The 19,604-nt window shown below is 45.6% G+C and overlaps 1 protein-coding gene across 2 annotated transcripts; it reads left to right on the forward strand.

The window, feature by feature from the left end:
* The first annotated feature begins 1,276 nt into the window (after positions 1–1,276).
* On the forward strand, positions 1,277–19,536 carry LOC105566049 (DAZ-associated protein 2-like). 2 transcript variants are annotated; one of them, XM_012019754.1, is made up of 6 exons: positions 1,277–1,448; positions 4,607–4,718; positions 14,458–14,526; positions 16,181–16,284; positions 16,381–16,527; positions 17,468–19,536. In XM_012019754.1, the coding sequence occupies exons 2-6, from the start codon at positions 4,649–4,651 to the stop codon at positions 17,645–17,647; spliced, it is 570 nt and encodes a 189-aa protein (XP_011875144.1). In that variant the 5' UTR covers positions 1,277–1,448; positions 4,607–4,648; the 3' UTR covers positions 17,648–19,536. The 2 variants fall into 2 exon arrangements, with proteins under 2 accessions (XP_011875144.1, XP_011875145.1); XM_012019755.1 differs by lacking the exon at positions 4,607–4,718 and having other exon boundaries at positions 1,278–1,448.
* The last annotated feature ends 68 nt before the right edge of the window (positions 19,537–19,604 follow it).

Raw genomic sequence — 19,604 nt, forward strand, 5'->3', positions numbered from 1 at the left:
TGGCTATACTATCTCAGGAGGAAGATGAGGATAATGAGGAAGATGACGGCTGCGAAGGCATTGATGCTATTGGTTGATATTTCCCAATATGGCGTCGTTTTGGAAGTGTTTGTGATTGGTCGTGCGCGGTAGCACCAATGACGTATGTACATATATAATTAGACCAAGCATTCCTACAGCTTATAGGCAAGGGGAGTGAAGCCGGAAGTTGGCAGTTTAAGGCAGAGTGAGGGTGCTTTCACATGGAGCGTAAGTTGCGTAGCGTAACCTGCGTATCGCCAATCACAGGACTAGTTCAACGGAATTATTGAAACGGTTCTATCAGCATGATCCTGTGTTTGGTGATACGCAGGTTACGCTACGCAATTTACGCTCCATGTGAAAGCATCCTGAGGCTGGATTCACATGGAGCGTAACTTGCGTAAGCGTAACCTGCGTATCACTAATCACAGAACTATTTCAACGGAATTATTGCCTGTGTCCAGCAGAAGTTTGCGCTTGCTAAGCGCTTTGCGTTCATTGGATTATACTTTCAGATCTGTGCTGAAATAGAGCTATTCTTCTAGATCTATCCAATCAGCATAAAGCGCTTATTCTTAGCTAACTTCGGCAGAACACAGCCATTGAAACGGTTCTATCAGAATAACCCTGTGATTGGTGATACGCAGGTTACGCTACGCAAGTTACGCTCCATGTGAATCCAGCCTCATTCTGATAGAACCGTTTCAATAATTCCGTTGAAATAGTTCTGTGATTGGTGATACGCAGGTTACGCTTACGCAAGTTACGCTCCATGTAAATCCAGCCTTATATCATGCACCGAAGCGCTCGCCCCAACCCGATTCAGGGGCCCGATTCTTGAATTCATTCGAAGATGGAAGAAACGTATACGAAAACTCTGCTCTGACAGAAAAGTTGAAAGTCTATTGGTTAAAGCCATGCGAGTAGCCAATCAACTTGCAACTTTTCTGTAAGAGCAGAATTTTCGCATACGTTTCTCCTTCGAATAAACTCAAGAATCGAGCCCCTGACCCCGACTCTAGCCCACTTCCTCGGTGGAAACGTAGTCCATGGTGCATCATGCTCATCGTGCGCGAAACCGAACGCACCCCTGTTTAGCAGCCAATCGACGCGCTCGAAAATCTTGTGGCGCGACAAATAGTAGCGTCGCCCGAAAGTCAGGGCGCGTATGTACCGACGCGCCGTTTACGCGCTCGCCCATTGGCCGGGGCCGGCGGGCCAATGGACACGCGGCGCAGGAGGCAGCGCGCAACATCGTCGCACAGCAAGCACGCTCAATAAACGGCGCTAGTGTCTGTCAAGTGTCACAGCCGTTCCCGTCGGCCGACAGTGTTGTGAGACTCGAATCGGTGATTTAATTAGGAATAACGTACTTCTTTTTTTTAGTAAAATTGTGAAACTTTAAGCAATAATGACCGACAAGAAAGGTAACTATACGACGTAATCGCGCGTTACCACTTAGCTGCGGGTAATGTACACTGACCAGAGGAAGGGAAATACACACACACGCACCCACACAGGCATACGTACAGACGCGCGTTCACACACGCGTGCACACCAACGCGCCCATACACGTACGCGACGCATACGATACGTGCGCCCGCGCGCACACGTACACGTACACACGTATATACGCTCGTCGAGATAAGCCGTGCCTCACCACTTGTCATTTGCCGCGACGGCCGGTCGTCGCCTGAGGCGACGTCGTCGACGCGACTCCTGGTGCGGACGGCCCACGGCGCAGCGAGGCGTCGCTCGCCCATCGCGCGCGTTGGCCTCCGGGCGCCGGCACGGGCCGCTCGGCTACCTGGCCCCCGGGTTGACATGACAAATCAATACCGCGCATCGCGCTGGGAATACAAAATGGCCTCCGGAGAGTTGTTCATTCTCTTACCGGAGAGACAGAGAGAGAAAGAGGGGGAGAGGCAGAGGGAGAGAGAGAGAGAGAGAAAGGAAAAATGAAAAGATGACAGAGAAACCTCTCGTATTTACGCCCCGGACTTTTTCTCGCGAATCCTCTTCGGATCTCTCTCGTAAATCTCTAGATTCTCGCGCCCGCGTCCCTCGGCCACTCGCTGAAAGACCCTCGGGTCCTCGTTTTCGCGTCTTCGAATCTCGCGTGCACGCGCGTTCCTGAGTCCCGCTCGTGTTCGTCAAGCTTTTTCCAAGCCCCGCGTATCCGCACTCCTCGCGGATGTTCTCGAGGGCTCGCACGGATCCTCGCGAATCCGCGCGACTCGTGGACGATCGATTTCCTTTGTGCGCTCGAATTCCCGGAATCCCGGTTACTCGCCGTCGTAGATTCTCATATTTTTTTTTTAGACACTTGTTTTCGACATTTCGCTCTTTACTCTTGCCTCTTGCGTTTCGCCTCTCAATTCTTGGACTTTGCTCGTCGAGTTGTAATTAACGTTCGCGACATATTTTTAATCTTCGATGACAAAGCACCGTGTTAAAACCAGGCCACAAATTCTTGCCTCGGTTTTCGCCAACGTCGCTTAACCTTGAATCCTAGTCGAATTCGTCTTTCGTCTCTTTCCGTTCCTACTCAGAAAGACACAAAGGACGAATCGAACCAAGATCAAAGTTGAACGACGTTGGCGAAAACCAGGAGTAGATTATCGAGTTGGTTATTGGAGCCTTGAACTCTTCTTTCTTTTGTTCAGTCATTGGCTGCGTAAAGGGGCCCAATCACGAGTCTTTTTTCCCTAGCGTAAACTCGTGAAAAGTGTGAAAAATTTCATGGATTAATGTTAAACTCGTCAATGAAATTTTATCACTTTTCCAGCACACGCCAGAGAAGAAGATCCATGATCGAGTCCCAGCAGAAAAGGCTGCTTTGCAACAGGTGTAAAATTTGTAAATTTGATTAGAGCACGCTCCTAGGCCGGTATTCATAGTCAGATTTTACGTTTAACGCCTGGTTTCACCAAACGTCGCTTAACTTTAATCTTGGTTTAATTCACGTTTGTCTCTTTCTAAAGTAACAGGCGAAAAGAGACAAAGAACGAATTAAGCCAAGCCTAATGTTAAACGGCGTTGGTTAAACCTAAGACAGTCTTGAATTTATCTAAAGATGCTGCGTGGAGCATTTCATTGGCTACGGAGTATCTAAAGATGATCTTAAGACAGTCTTGAATATAAAGTAAGCGGCACACGACGCTTTTCTTCCTGCTGGATTGCTTGCAATCTAGTAAATTGCTATAATTGCATCACTCAGCACTCAGCATTTCCAGTAATTTACAAAATCGCAAGCAATCCAGCAGGAAAAATAGCATCGTGTGCTGCTGGCTTAAGATCCGACTATGATTACCGACCCTGGATTCTGCCATAGTTAAGAGCACATGCCAATCAGATTCAAGATTTTTTCAACATTTGCAAAGCAGCTTTTTCTGCTGAACGCAGCCAATATGTCTGCTAATACGGACACCTGATTTAACAAATGTAAACACACACACACACACACGCACACATTTGTACAGTCTTATTCATTAACGCCCAGACCTGCATTTTTATCATCATTTTTCTCATCTATACAAATCACTGAGTTTCAGGCGGTATGTACGTACACTAAGGCCGGTATTCATAGTCGGATCTTTTATTCAAGACCGTCTTGAATTTATCTAAAGATGCTGCATGGAACATTTTATTGGCTACGGAGTATCTAGAGATGATCTTGAGACGGTCTTTAACATAAGATCTGACTATGAATACCGGCCTAGGAATCGCTGATGCCTTCCCACATGAATTTAGACACAGGTAAAACACATACATCTTCCATGTATATGCAAAATGTATAAACGCGTGCACAAATTCACGTGGGAAGGCATCGGTGAGTCCTAGTGTACTACCCCAGACTTCTGTAGAAGCTGTGCGAACTACAGCCTGAAACTCGTCGATGTACAAATGGGAATAAAGACTATGAAAATGTGAATCCTGGTAAAACTGAGGTCCAGGCACGAACGAACAAGACTGTGCACGTTTGTATACGTAGAGTACAGGCTCACGTAGTGCGGACTGTACTGGTACAGTAACGAGATAGTCGAAAAACTATTACAGTGTGTATATATATATTTGTTTTTGCAAATAACAACGCACGCAACACACATCAAGGATACGTTCCAAAGCCTCCTCCGAGGCAAGTTTCACTCGATGGCCATTCCGAAACTTTCTCGAGCAATCCCGGTTTGGTTTCGACCCATCAAAAATTTTCCCCGGGGAAAATGTCTTGGAGCGCTAACCCAAGAATCCAAACGCGAGTTTTACTATTGGGTCATACAGCAAAGATCCCAAGGGTGCAAGTCGACGTTGCTCGCGCGTTCGCATCAGCGGGTAGATCGGTTCTCCGGAAGCCATGCCCTTGTATTGCTCAGTCGTCATTCTTACAGATGTAGGGGCCTAGATGGTTAACACTAAGTGAGAATGCCGTGTATGGGGTGTACTGTTCTAAAAAGAAGGACCCGTTAGAGCTTAAGAGTCAAGAATTTGCCAAACGGTTTCTCGTTACATAACGACCGAGCAGACTGGTGTCGAGGCGACCGTGTGATGATGACACCTTGAGCGTCTCTCTGTTTGCTTGCTCAAGCCGTTCCAGACGTTCCGGATACGCTTACGTTCCTCCTGCACGATGGAACGCGATCTGAGACGCACCCCCTGGAATAGCTTCGGCAAAACGACAAACTTACTCTCTCGCACACGTAAGCGCCGTGAGAACGGTTACACCTCGACGTGGTGCGACTCGGTGTGTCTCGTTGCCGAGTCGGTTCCCCCCTCCAACAAAAAAAAAAGAGAAAAGAAACAGGGTGCTGCGCTCCTACGTAGGGACGCGGTGTCGTGTGAGGACTTGTACGTTAAAACTTTTTAGCCTGTAAGCGTGGAGAGAGCGCCCGGCTCTCCTTACCATAACGATAATTATTGGTAATGTGAAGATAACGATTATACACACTGCTGCGAGCCTGCTACCGTTTATAACCTATATGGCGGTGTAGCAGCTGAGAGCGGAGGGATAGTGCCTACAGTTTGGCTGTCAATATGTTTGCAGCGGACCATTACAAAGACGATTTGATCCCAGTCAGTAGGTGGAGCTCCGGAGACCGGCGCAGCCTAAGCCACGTATCTAACCTCACCTTACTCTATATATTACCTTAACTCACTACGTGTTTATATACCAACATATATTACGTATACACACACATAAATATATATATTATATATAAATATGTATACCACCTTGAGACTACGTTGAGGCTAACGTAGGGACGTCGATCGACTCCCGGCCGTCGTTGTTTAGCGTGTGACTCCGTCTCGTGGCCCAGGACCAAGTGACGTGGGCGATATATCTGTGGGGAGCCGTCCCAGGGGTCAACTCTATCTTACGATACAGTGAAAGTGCTGAGAGTGAGCGGCTTTGTCTCTTTCGAAGGGGACGATTAGAGAGAGAGGGAGAGAGAGACGGACAAAAGCTAACTCACTTCTAGGCCTGGTTTTTCATTTTCTGGTGAATTGTTGACCAGAGGCTAGTTGCTTCTTGGTCTCTTCTTGGATAATAACGTAGAAAAAGATGGAGAGTAGGCTAACTTCTGGTTAACAGTTAATTAGAAGATGAAAAACGGGGCATTTTCACTATAGTGCAAGGTACAAAATCGACCCCCTGGTTCTGCATCGAGATTTTTTTTTATGACAATCTAGGCGATTTTTGGCGATTGTTTGGTAGATATACTAATGTGTACCGGAGCGTACGCTCGGCGTCATTAATGCTTTTACACCTGAAAATAGCCGTTTACTTCAATATATTTTAATGGAAAAGTTATTAATTTTTAGAAATGGTAAGTCGCCAGTGATAAAAAACATACAATCAAGAATTAAAACGACCTAGGCTGGCAAATCTTTTTATTCAATAAATTAAATTACGACGTTTCGGCCAGTAATACCGGTCCTTTTCAAGTGTATCTTACGCTACCCCTGTCAATTGTTACAGCAAAAGATCTACAAAAATATATGATGACAACAGTAAATTAAAGATTAGAAAAAGATTCATTTTATTAATATTATTACTTTTATCTTTTGACTCTATCTCACGGATAACGATGATTCGCTTGTCTGCGAATTTTTCTCGTTTTCTTATTCGGTTCGTTAATTTATTTTTGTTTCTTTTTACGAGATGACTAATTAATAATTTTAATCTCTTATATTTTGTTGATTTGCAGTATTGTTACTTGAAAAGGACCTGAAGTGAGGTCGAAACGTAACGAATTTAATAAAATTTGCCAGTTGAGTTAACAATAAGCTCACCGTTTTAATTTTTAATTATCACTGGCGACTATATAAGTGACATTTTCCTTTCGTCATTTTATTAACATAAATTTTATATTAATATCTTTAGCGTTTCTTTAGCGGCTTTCTTCAGGTGTACAAGTATTTGTGACGCTGAGTGTACACTCTGGTGTATGTACCAAATGGTGGCGAAAAATCGCTTCCGTTACGACGCGAAAGGTCCGAGCGTCGCGCGTTTCCAGGGCGAAAGCCGAAAATTCTTATCGCGACATCTCCACGGTCCTGTCTTCCCTTCTAGAGTATCTCTAGAAACGATCGCGAAGCCTTCCGTCAGCCTCGGCGTACATAAAGATATAGAATGCACTCCAGGCGTCCTCCGATTTAACGCCGAAAACTGCCCCCTACGCGCGAATCGCGGATCACGTGACCTCCGACGCGGCCTGGACGTTCACTCGGGAGTCCCGAGGGTGGAGCTTTTCTAATCCGCCGGGGGTTCCCCCCGGCGACCGACTGTCCCTTCGGGTTTTCATTCAAACGCGGGACGACGAGCTGCTTACTTGCCGCGTGAGAACGCGCTGAAGGTTCGACGAGAGAAAATAGCGCGCGACAGAATCTTCGTATTTCGCGGTCGTCACGTGACGCGTTCGCGCCGCTCGGCCGGCGGGCGCTTTTGAAAATCGGAGGCGCGCGGGTCGCTATATATCCAAATCAATATGGCCGTGAGATATTGATATGGGTGTACCAATATTTCGTACTGGAATTTCGTGATACTGGCTGACTGCTTTATTCTTTTTACTCTTTTTTACTTTTTCTTTTGTTTCCTTCGTTATTATTCTACGCCCGACGTGTGCTCGCGCGGGTGCGCAAACACTCGCACGCTCGTTCCCGCGACAGTCGCGATATCCTCTCGATATCGCGACGCGGCAATTCGTTCATTAGCGTTGAATAGAATCCGAGATTCATCGGATGGAGTCGAGGTGAGAGGAAGAATTCTGCAAAATTTCCCGCCGCAGTTCCTTGAGGAGACGCTGAAGTGATTCTGCACTTTTTGCACCTTTTGCTCCTGGAACTATCAATTCATGAAAACATTTGTGTAATATACAAATTGCGTGGCTTTTACGTACAGACCGACAGTGTTCCACTAATCGGACTAAATCAGAGAACAGCATGGTATTATTGAAATTAAGTTTGGAAACCTAATAAAAAAAAATCTATTCACTCGAATAACTGACCTATAACTTATTCGGGTTAATAGATCTTTTTTATTAGGTTTCTAAACTTAAGAGGATCCTTCAGCCATCTTTTTTCCGACACAGTCAAATATAGTTTTTGCGCTTGTAAGTTTTTTTATTAGAGATTAGGTAACCTCAATCATTTATAAAAAGCCACATAATTTGTATATATTACACAAATGTTTTCATTAATTGATAGTTCCAGGAGCAAAAGGTGCAAAAAGTGCGGAATCACTCTAGTATCCCTTTAGCATCGAGTCTAATCGTTATTAATTACACCGTTAATTCCGGCCTCTTAATGCTTGCTCGGCCGCTCAACGCGGGTAATTAAGTCTCGTTTGAGTGTCGTTACTTGAATTCTTCCGAAATTATAAATAAAATTGACGCGAAACAGAACGCGCGCGCGCGCGCGCACGACGGGCTTTGCGGGTGTACACGAATGCTGTATCTAAGCTCGGCGTATACTTTTGACGATACTTTTATCCTCTTAGGAAACTTGCTAGCTCACTTTTAACAAATAGTGCATGTGTTGCTTTGAACCGCGCCACAAATTTCCCGAGGTGTCGCGCGAACGTGCCGAACGGAGAGAAAGAGAGAGAACTCGAACGAGGAATCGAGAGTTTGAGAGCTCGAGGGGAACTCCAGGGGAGCTCGAGAGGAAGGACGCGCGAGGGTTTGACCGCGTGGAAATTTGTGGTGGCGGCTGCATGATCGTAGACACGTGATATAGACGTCAGATATAGATATATACACGTATATATGTATATCTTGACTTTCTTCTTCGATAATTTATAGCGTAAAACCTTAGACTGACTCTTCGGTAGCTTGAGCGTAGTCTTTTTTGACTTTGAACGTTGTAGCGAGAGAAGCGGTGAATCACGAAACGTAATCTCACGCCCACCGTCGCGCTGCAACAGCTCGCGGTCTTCGCGCAGCTGAACTTCAAGGGACAAAAAGAAAAAGAGAGAGAGAGTGTGTGGGAGAAAGAGAAAGAGCGGGGGAGAGGGAGAGAAAGAGAGGGAGAGGGAGATAAGGCAGCCGTGCGGCGGGGAAAGTCAAAGTGAAATTGCGTTCCACCCTTTAGCATCCCTCAGTAGGCCTCCGTGCAAGTATTTAAGCTTCGATCTTTCTACGAGTTGTTTAACCTCGTACCGCTCGCATGCTCAAAAACGAACGTTTATCTCCTCGACGGCGGGGAAGGCCCGATCGCGCCCGCGTCCTCGGGGACGGGGCGGGAGGGCGGGGAAGGGGAGAGAGGGGGAAAGAAAGGGAGAACGGAAGGGAGGGCGGGGCGATCGCGCCGCCCGCCGTCGTCGTTTCTATAATCGTGCATGTTTTTTTTCCTTTCGATATGCTGTTTTTAATCGGTTTTCACGATTTCGCTTCTGGACATTTGTCACCACATCCACGCCCGGTCCCTCCCCGGGATCGGCGCCCGGCGCCCCCGTCGGCGAGGGCGATCCCGGGGGAGATCGGGCGGGCCTGGTGTCGTCATTTTTTAATTCGTCGTATTGTTGTGTGATCACCGTAGTTTTCGTAGACAATCTCGACCAGGTCGCCCACCCGGGAAGACTCGCCCGCGATCCGGACGGCGGCGGATAATTTTCCTCATCTTCACATCCGTCGCGAGAGAGAAAAAGTCGTACCTTTTGCGTTTGCTCGCGTTTTTCCCTTTCTTCCGCTTCGTCTGCCGGATCGGTCCGCCGGTCTCTCGATCGCGGCGAGGTCTCCCGGCGTCGCGATCGCTGCATGCGCATGATCGACAGGATTAATCGTGTACACTGTTAATAGTGAGCTTAAGCGAAATAGCATTCGTTGATACGCTGATCGATACGATCGAACGAGAGCGTTCTCGTCGGCGAGGGTCCCGGGGGTTATCGGCAGCGAGAGGACGGACTTTGTGGGAGGCGCGAAGGTTTACCCCCTTGCCGTTCCTCGCATCTGTTTCCCGCGTAGCTCTAAAGAGATGTTCTCTCCTCCGACAATTTTTACCGTACGCTCGAACGGAGGATTTTTCTTTTTTCGTCAAGAAAGAGACATGTCCTTCTCTTTCGCGCGGAGTCACAGATGCCCGGTACCGGCAGATTTTCACGTTGCCTCAACCTCGCGGGTCGGTTTCGCAGAATTCGCACGTCCACGCTCCCGGTGACCCCGCGCTCGTCTCGAGAACACGTCTCGTCGTCCACGGAAGCATTTCGACGAATCGCCGGCCGGCAAAAGAAACACGGATTGTTCCTTGCCGGTCGTTCTACGTGGGCCAGCCGAGCGATAATTTCGAAAAGTAAGAGAAAGAGAGAAAAATAAGAGAAAGAGTAGAGAGAAAGAGAGAGAAAGCTGGCCCTGGGTAACGTCGAACTGCTCATCGGGACCCAATCGAAGAGGTGAAAGAGAAAGAGTGTGCGTGCGTGTGGCAGAGAGAAAGAAAGGAGCGATAGACACTTTTATCATTAAGCCGTACTAGCATTAATATTACAATCGGTTGTGACTGATTCGATGATTGTTTGCACCGTGACACATAGACACTTAAATTGTTATTTCAGAGGCTGCGCGAACGCGCGGGCGGACTGGCGTCTGGTATGCGCGCGGAGATTTCTAAGCCGTCACCTGGTCCAAAATGTTCATCCAGGTCGAACGGAACGAGAAGCGCGTTAACGCGTCGCGTTCGATCTCTCTTTTGTAATTTCAATTTAATTCGACCTGAGAAACGCGAGGAATCGTCGGAACTGCTCCTCCAGCTATTCTCATTGCCTGTGGATTCATCTCTTCACACTTTTGAATCTTTGGATTTTTGGAGGGATCCTGGAACTTTCCCCTCTTTCGTTCTTCCTAAATTCTTCCATTTTCCGATTTTACTCGTCTCTCTCTCTTTTTTTGTTTCATAATTGCAATGAATTTTTCCAAATTATTCCCGGATTTTCCGAAATTCGGCTCGAGCACAGCCGATACTCTAGCGTCCGTAAATATATTCCGAAAGTGAAACGCCGCGTCTGCACCATCTGTCGCGAGTTCTCAAACGGGATCGCGGCAGAGACTTCGCGAAAAGAGCCCGCGCTGGATCGCTCGTCCCCGCCAGTTCGATCAGCCTTTGATCATATCATGAACAATTTGGTATGGGCTGACATTTATGTTAGAGTACAACATGTCTATGCAGCACCAGCGCAATCACGCGTACGACGTCCGGAGGACAGAAAATCCCATCTTTGTTTTTGTCCCATTTCGCCTCTTTAAAGGAACTCTCGGTAGCTTCGTGCAATTCGTGGCTCCAGAATTTTTGTTAGATATCCGCGATTTCGACGGGCATCTTTTGGGAACGTTACTTCCGCTGTTGCTTGGTAAAGTCCAGTGACGCACTTAGAAAAACGAAATTACAGAAAGGACGAAAGTTCCTTCGGCACATTTTCTCGCAGATTTAAATGTGTATATATTTTTTCTCTCCCCGACGTCGAATCTTACTGACGCGGAAGCGTTCAGAAGGATAATTGGCCTCCCGATGGCGGCGGTGCGTGGCGCATGGCGCGGTTTAGATAATTAAAAGGACTAGAGAAAGAAATGGGCGGCCGAACGTCTCGCGGCGTCGCGACGCGGCCGGTCGCCAACGTTACTTACTTACTATTACACACGATTCCGAGGAACTTTTAATCATGTTTAACCTTTATCTCTGGATATTTGCAGAAATTTGTGGTTTGCTGAGTCTTGTCACGACTTTTTGAATGTGTGGAGCCCGATATGCATACATAGTCCACCGCTATATATGCATATATAAATATTATATATATATACATAATCATCGTACCACTATACTCATTGTATAAATTACACATTCACCGCCCAAAAAAAAAGAAAGAAAAGGAAAGAAAAAAAAGAGAAAGAAAGAGACATAGAGACTCGTCTTTTCGGCTCGATTTGTGAAATCGCATCTCGTCATCGCTGGCGATGACGAGGACGGCGATGACGGCGAGGACGATGATAATGATGATAACGATGATGTTAAGACGGACCGCCGTTCTCATATCGCGAGTCCTTCGATTACTTGGGCTTGTTTTAACATCACTTTTTGGAGCAACCGTTATCCTTCTTACCTCCTGGCTTTATTTTAGCTCTGTTTTTTGTCGTTTTTCTGTTTTTTGAACACGGCCGAGCCTCGGGATTTATCGATTTGCATTTAGATTGACCTATTAACCCGTTACGACCAAGAGCTACGTTCTTTAAACGCTGCCGCGGACAAATCCGATGTGAACGGCACAGGTACAGTTGGAAAGCAGATTGGAATATAGCGGGTTAATTAGCGATTGTCGAAATGAAGCAAATGGATAGATTATTGATGTCTTGGGTAATTGCGTGAATCGGCAATCGAACACGAAGACGCTAAAGAGCGACGTCCAAAGGCACCGACGGGTGCCCAAGTTCCAATCCTGATTGCGCAGCTTTCATGCTCATTTTGTATCTACATTAAGCCACAAAGTTAAAATAATTGAGATTAGAGCTCTCGAACAATACAACTTTCGAGCATGAAAATTTAAATTCTGAAAGTGACAAATGTCCATTATTTCATATTCTACACGTACGAGTGCCGACTACTCGAAACTGGAAAGATATATCGATTGAAATAGTATCCCTGCCTTCGCGATACTGTTTGTTGCGAGAATCCAAGACGTCAATAACTTATCTTGAAGATTGCATATATTTGAATGGGTGTTTGCGTTGACGCCTCATTTGCGTGGATCCCTCAGGCTCGACCTCTTAGACGAATGTATTTGGCTTCTACCTTGATTGCGTAACGCTATTTGCTTTGAGATCGGTTTCGTATTAAATCTTAGTTCTAGAAGTAAAGGTTGCTCAATGACGAATCATTGTTCGAGAATAACCGCTTGAATTGTCTGCGTGTGCAGAGCTTTGAGTAACGAAAATTCGGACACTCTCAAGGAACATTCGAATTTATTAGAACTTCAATGAATTCCTTCTATTCGGGAAGATTTATTTATCGAATTATTCTCGAGTACGATTCGTTTTAACTCCTTGATCGTGGATCCATTTGTATGGACGATCTGTTAGCGATCTCGATGGATCCTCGAGTGGGTATGGTCCAAGGTGATCAACCTCTCGAAAACAAAAAGGCATCTTCAGATGTATCTAATGCAATGCAGTGCAATTTGAAATTTCGGTTTGATAAAGACCCTGGCTTGTTTTCCTATAACCAGTTTCTTTAATTTTGTTCGTAATAATAAATATTTGTGCGAGAACACGGTACACATTTGCAGCCAAAAGTTTTGAGCCATTAATTGAAAATGTCTATTACGTGAAGTAAAACAAAAAACTTACGCATTATAATTTAACAGATTTTTTGGCCACTTTATTGTTTCACAATGAAATGAAAAACGATATAAAATGTTTGCAAGTTTTACAAGAGATAATTTTTGCAAGATGAAAAGAATATTATATATTTTTTTGTCAAAGTAGCTACATTTAATTATTTTTTCTTCGCTAAGTAAAATGACTATACAAGTTTTAAGAAAGCATTGAATAGGACGAAAATCAGAATTTTTAAGTAGCATTTCACTGGAATATATTTAAGTTTTATACGTGGTCTCAAACTCTTGGCCGTGTATATTGATTGTATTATAAATACACAAAATCCCCCTCGCATTATTTTTTATTTAAAAAATCGCTCGGGTCACACTGCAGAGCTTTTGATCCTCTTACGGATTTTTATCTTTGAAGAATTTTTCACGTCTTTCGGAAAGAAATTTCTAAGCGCATGTCAAACATAATTGGGAGACGTCAGTCGCGCGTGTCGTGGATAAGTAACTTCAAAGCGAATGAACGCGAAGCGACCGAGCCCTTTGGTGCGACAGGAGTGGTTGGTCACCTTGTAAGTGTTTTTTTTTTTATAAAAAAGCCCGTCTGCGCCCCGGCAGTTTACGCCGGGCGGAATAAAGCTCAAGGAAGGCCCCGGGCGCGACAGGCGGGCGCGATATCTTCGGTTATTTCTTTTCACCATTATTTAGTGACTAACATTGTTTGAGCTTTGAATAGTATCTTGATCAAAACGGTGTATGTCATGTGTAAGATATACTTGGGTGTGGGAGTACCACTCTGGGGATCGGCAGCGCGTTTGGACGATCCTTCTCCGATGCGGCGGGATTATCCTCGGACATCGCTTCTCGAGAATTGTCTCGATTGCTGCGGTATTAACTTGGGGAGAAATATCTCGAATTGACGACGTCGAAGCGGCTGTGCTGAAACGTTTACGCTAATAGCTTGAACTGAAAGTGGTAATCATCTGGCAATCAACTCTCGGAATCGAAACGAATCTCAAAATCACGTCGAGGTGGTTCTCGGTCTCTACCTGTTCAAGTCTTTGTCGAACTCGTGTATCTTGATGAAACGTCTAGAAGTAAAATTGTCAAACTGATCTCGGGCCTTTGGCGACTTGTCCTGGTATGAGTCCTGATCGGAAACTAGCAAGTACCGAAAGTTCGATATTCGTTGAGATCGTTTCGAGCAGCTGGCAGACAGCTGAACAGGCCGAGGACCGAAGTAACAAACGTTCAGCCGAATCTGTTGGCACGACCGCTTCGTAGTCGCTTCGAGTCGAGTCGTTGATCTCGAGGCGCCGAGAATCGAAATTGGTACCGGTCCGGGATCGGCAGCGGAGTGGGAGGATCCAATCGCGCCCCCGATCTCGACGACGCGCTCTTACGCGTGCTCGACGCGGACGGGGGTTTTCACGAGATCCGCCAAGATCGGAAACGCGCGGATTCCATTGTGCTCGGTGCCGCGTCGGGACGCGGGCGGGGTGCGCCGGCACTCGTCCTTTCTGGCAGTGTGGTACCACGTACCATGTTGGCTTAGATCGAACACACACACACACGCCAATTCGCGACCTAGCGAATTCACGTGGAGCTGCATTACGCATTGCCTTATGTTACAGCGTATCCGGTGGCGCCGCATCCACCGACCGGCTTTGTCCCCGCGCCGACGCAACCCCCGACCTACGGTGGTAAGACGAAGACACTTTGCATTTCAACCCTCGAACCCCGCTCATTCCCGCGAAGCAGCCGCTCGCGCGGGTGCCTCGTTTCCCCGCCGATCGACCGAACGCCACGTTTTATGTCGTCTGCGAAAGATGAGGAATAGCGTCCCTGTAATCTGAGCCAATGGGCCAGTTTCTGGCGAAGTTCTGCGAGAGAGAAGGAATGCACACTCGCTACACGGAGAGAGAATTGTCTCCTAAAATTTACCTGGAAATTGCGGGACAACATGTCGCATTTCAATTTTATGAGAAATTGTCGAATCAAACGGCCAAATAGCATTAACCAGCAAGAACTAGGGTGTTCGATAGTGAAACGTAAATTTAATTTTAATATTTTAATCTCATATAAAATTTCATGGACGCGTTTCGGCAACACAGTGCCTTCTTCAGCACACAATAAATTACAATAGGGATAAAAGTTCAAAGTCAGATGACAGATCACATGTTTAAAACAAAAAAGCACAAATAACACGGGAAAAATGCTATTTGCGGACAAAAGTTGTTCATATTAATTAGTAGAATAAGATAGTATAATAAACAATAGGGGGTTCCATTTAAAAAATGGAAAATGACTTTCAAAGGAGTATCCAAGGTCAATGGCACCACTTTATGTCCCCCTTCGAACCAAACAACTTTTATTTGAAACGTTTTTCCGTATCGAGATATTTGCGTGGATCATTTAAAATGAGACACCCTGTATAATAAAATTTAAAAAAAACACAAAATTCTTCGAAACGCCACGTTTCATGTTTACATGATTTTCGGGGTAAATTAAAAAAATCCTCTCCGGGTAGTTCTTTTTCTGTTTCTTCTTCGCTGTCTCTTTCTGTCGGGAGTTGCCAGAAATAAAAGGACCAAGAAGTTGCCGTATATTGACCAGGGGCTCGATTCTTGAATTCACTCGAAGGAGACAACTTATGCGAAAATTCTGCTCTTGCAGAAAAGTTGCAGGTTGATTGGCCATTCACATGTCTTTAACTAATCGACTTTCCACTTTTCTGTGAGAGCAGAATTTTCGCATATACGTTTCTCTTTCGAACGAACGCAAGAATCGAGCCCCAGACTCTGATTAGAGGGACTTTAATGAGGCAGAAGCGACTACCAGCACCGACCAAGCATCGCGAATGAATGGGGTTGTTTTTCAAGTCCGCTCACACCTCGGAGTGATCGGGTCTTTTGCATTACGAGTTTTACCTCCGCCGCGGACGAGAAAACAAAAATCGAATTGTCGAAGCTCGAGACCTGAACGAAGCCGGAGTTTGCGAATGGTTGAAGAGACGGAATCGGGAACTCCCGCGGGGAACCGAATAGAATCCGGAGTAGGTCGGGATTGATAACTTCCTCGATCGCTCTCATTCGTCTCGGAGCGGATAGCGCGGATCCTAACTTATCTCAATAGAGCAACATTCTGTATTCCGCGCGTATGTGTGCCATTGGAAGTGGCGGGGTCGGACGCGGTGCGCTAAGAATAGGGACTTGGTTTGGTTTCTCGATGAATCAATAAGCGAGGAGGTTCGATTGCACCGGAGGGGGTGTTCCCCTTTTCTCTTAATATCTATTCCAAATGTATCACGCGCCAGTTAGCATTGCCGATAACGATTCTGATAACGCTCGCCGACAGTTGCAGGCGCCTCCCCTTACGGAGTATTTCCCAATCAGCCTCAATTGTACGCGACGCAAGGCCCGCCGCCGCCGACGTACGATCAGACTCTTGCGCATCCCATGGTGAGTCTGGTTATTTTTTTAATCGAAGACACTCGTAGGGTGAACCAGTAGGGGATTTACCTGAACGTAAATTTCATCGACAAATTCTCGTTTCAGATGTATCAACCAATGTATGGGCAGGGATACCCTCTGCAATATTATCCACCGGGATATCCCTTGCAATATTATCCGCCGTTAGCTGCGACAACGGCATACTATCCCGCTATGCAACCAGCCCCTGTGAGACCTACCATTATGGTACCTGTGAGTATCGGCGTGTATTTCTCTGGAAAAAAATTGTTCGAGGCTGGGAAAAATCATTAGCGCGTCTCGGCAGCATCCGTAAAGTTTGAAACGATGGCTGTATTACCGCTGCAACCACCAGTAAACCGGCCGCAGTGTGACAGTAGATTGGCAGCGGGTCTGCTCGGATATTGCGACAGACTCGGTGTCATCCGCATTAAACTCGTGTTCCGTCGACAGGATCTGCCAATGTAGAAGATTGTCAGCAGAAACTGGAACAGAATCTGTCATTTTTTAAACATTTAATAAATGATTACCAAAGATTTTCCTTAGTTTCCGCAGTTAATCTGTCAGTATATTCCGTTATATTTCCGCTGGCGTTCCGTCGACAAAATTTGCAGCACACTTTCAAAGTCTGTTTTCGACAAATTTAGTCATCCTAACTAACGATAACTAACGATTACTGATAGAATGTGCTGCCAATCTGCTGGCATACAGCTTGCTTGCTGGAATGTGCGTTATAAAGGCCCGTGTCCATAATGCTAGACCTTGGTCCAAGTTCTAGCCTCGAGAAATGTGTGGCCAAACAACTTGCAGCTTTTATGGAATAGCTGCAAGTTGATTGGCTACACATCTCTTGGAACTTGGACCAAGTTCTAGCCTTAGGACACAGCCATGTCATGTACAGCATATACATTTCGATAGTTAAATTCTTCCATGTCGACTCTCTAAAGGTCAATCGGTGGATTATCACTGAAAACAGTTGTCAGTATACCACTGAATAATTTGGTGAACAGTGTTCGCTGTTTTCAGTGACAATCCACTGATTGACTTTCAGAGAGGAGATAATAGAAAAAAAAGACTGGATGAATTTGTAAAGTTTTTTGAAACTAGAAAATATATCGTCAGGAAATCTTTCTCGATGCTGTGATTATTAACGCTCGTAACGTTTGTTTCGCAGAATGGTTTCGACGGTACCCGGTTCGACGGCATCTCGCAGCCGGTGTTGCCACCGCCGCCACCCGGGGTGGCCGCGAACGCTGCGCAGCTGGCCGCGATGGCCGGCCACAGTGTGGCCCTCTCGCAAAAGAAGGGCTCGTTCCTGGGAGGAGGAACGGAGGGAGGTTATACCTTTTGGTAAACCACCTAAACCACCTTTCGTAACACGTACACACGCAGAAAACACACACCCTCCACACGTACACACACGTCTACATAAACTATCGGAAGCGCCGTGCTGTTGATACGACGAGACGTTGTAGGTAAATTTCCGTTAGAGCTCTGCTTTTCTCACCTCTGCCAGCTTGTGGCAGCTTCATCGATACCTATTAGTATACCGTTTGCGCGGACTGATGACACGCAACATATGGTACATACGCATCACACTTACACACACATTACATATGTGACATATACACATATGTACATACATACAAGACATACATTTTAACATGATACTAAGGCAGCAACCGTGAGAGTTCCCACGCGATTCACATACGGCGATATTTGCGATCGATAGAAGTGATCCAATGATCTCAAGGACACCGCCGCCGTCTTGGTGATCGATCTGCGCATCTCATGTACTGTTGAACTGCAGAAAATCGTCCCGGCCGAAAAAGACTCGGACACGACGACGCTCGTCGAACATCCTCGAAAGCTAATTCCTCGAAAGCTCATCGTTCCGTTGGGGAAGTCGGGAGACAGTGAGAGCGCTACGCGGGTTTTCAAGTAATTCCCAGTCAAGATCCGCGAAAGCTCCGCGAAAGCCCGAGATCCGAGATACCCAGAATCCATGATTAGGACTCTACGAGAATATTGTTCTAGTATCGTGGATCCGGAAATTCCGCGGTCAACATTTCTTAGAATTCAAAAGGCTCAGACTTATCACAGTTTGCTGATTAACGAGGAAAAAGTAGATTCCAAGTTCCATAAATCTGAGTTTTTAAAAATCGAGGCACCCTGAAGCTTCAAAGGGTTGAGAATCTCGAAAGATTCCGACCAACTACTCTATTAAAAAAAAAAAAATTAGCGTTTTCAAGAATCCACCAACTCGGTGACTCTAAATTGCCCATAATGTCTCTAGAATGCTAAGGATCCACAAGCTCTAGTTGGAGAGAACGAAATAGCGACTTACCTATGATCTCGACTTTCCCAGGATTCAAGGTATCCAGGATCTAGCTTTAGTGGCTTATATTAGTTAAGGTTACAGAGATTCGAAAATTTTAGTTAAATTTTTTTTCTTAAATTTAATCACCGATCAAGCATTTCCGACGAAATACAATATTAAGGATCATACATATGTAAGTTCGCCGAGGACTCGTGTTTTCGGCAACCTCGCGAATTCAGGGATCCGCAGTATCGGCGAAAACCCGAAGGCTCGAAGCAAGTCAATGTGCGTTTCCCACGGAGAATAGTTATCGCGAGAATTATTTTACGAAAGACAAACTAGTTAGATCAACGAAAGGCGGACTGATGCCACTGACAAGAAACGACATTGTCGTTGCGCTCATCGAAGCAGAAAGAAGGAAAGGATCAAGAATAAAGCGAGTAGGAGCCCAATGTCGACGATTGTAGAAATTCACGAGACATATTGCGTTGATATTTATATTTAAATTATTGTTATTTAAACGATTTATTTGCAGATCCTCCTTAGAGACAGAATCATCGGTGCGACGTGTTTCAACGATTTATTTTATATCTCGAGAGTGTGAGAACAAGCAAAGGGAATGAAAGAGAGAGAGAGAAAGTAGAATGAGTTTTATATCACGGAAAAGCGTGCAATAAGCGTAAATCTATTGTAACAATAAAAAAAAACGATATTAATTGAAACTGTGAACTTGTTATCACGTTGAATGAGTGAGAAAAACAGAGAGTGTGTAATACGTATGTGCGTGTGAGCGAGTGAGAAAAAGAATGAATAAGTGAGAGAAAAAGTGAACGAGGGTAAACAATGAGTTGAGACAAAAATGTACCACTGCGCGATGATCAATTGTACCAGTTAATAAATGCTATGATCATGCAATTCGTTAATCGGGATTTGTTCTCTTTTGGCGGGCGGTTTCTTTACACGTAAAGAGACTAACTTTGAATATTTCTAA

Source organism: Vollenhovia emeryi, unplaced genomic scaffold (assembly GCF_000949405.1).
Source record: "Vollenhovia emeryi isolate VEMERY1.0 unplaced genomic scaffold, V.emery_V1.0 DF939147.1, whole genome shotgun sequence".
In the NCBI taxonomy this organism is placed as follows: Eukaryota; Metazoa; Arthropoda; class Insecta; order Hymenoptera; family Formicidae; genus Vollenhovia; species Vollenhovia emeryi.

Bases quoted from the DNA above. Each gene is read 5' to 3' on its own strand.
- LOC105566049 (XM_012019754.1), top strand. From the start codon at position 4,649: ATGGAACGCGATCTGAGACGCACCCCCTGGAATAGCTTCGGCAAAACG. The intron at 4,719-14,457 runs GTAAGCGCCGTG...CTTATGTTACAG, and splicing joins AAACTTACTCTCTCGCACAC to CGTATCCGGTGGCGCCGCAT. The intron at 14,527-16,180 runs GTAAGACGAAGA...GCTCGCCGACAG, and splicing joins GCAACCCCCGACCTACGGTG to TTGCAGGCGCCTCCCCTTAC.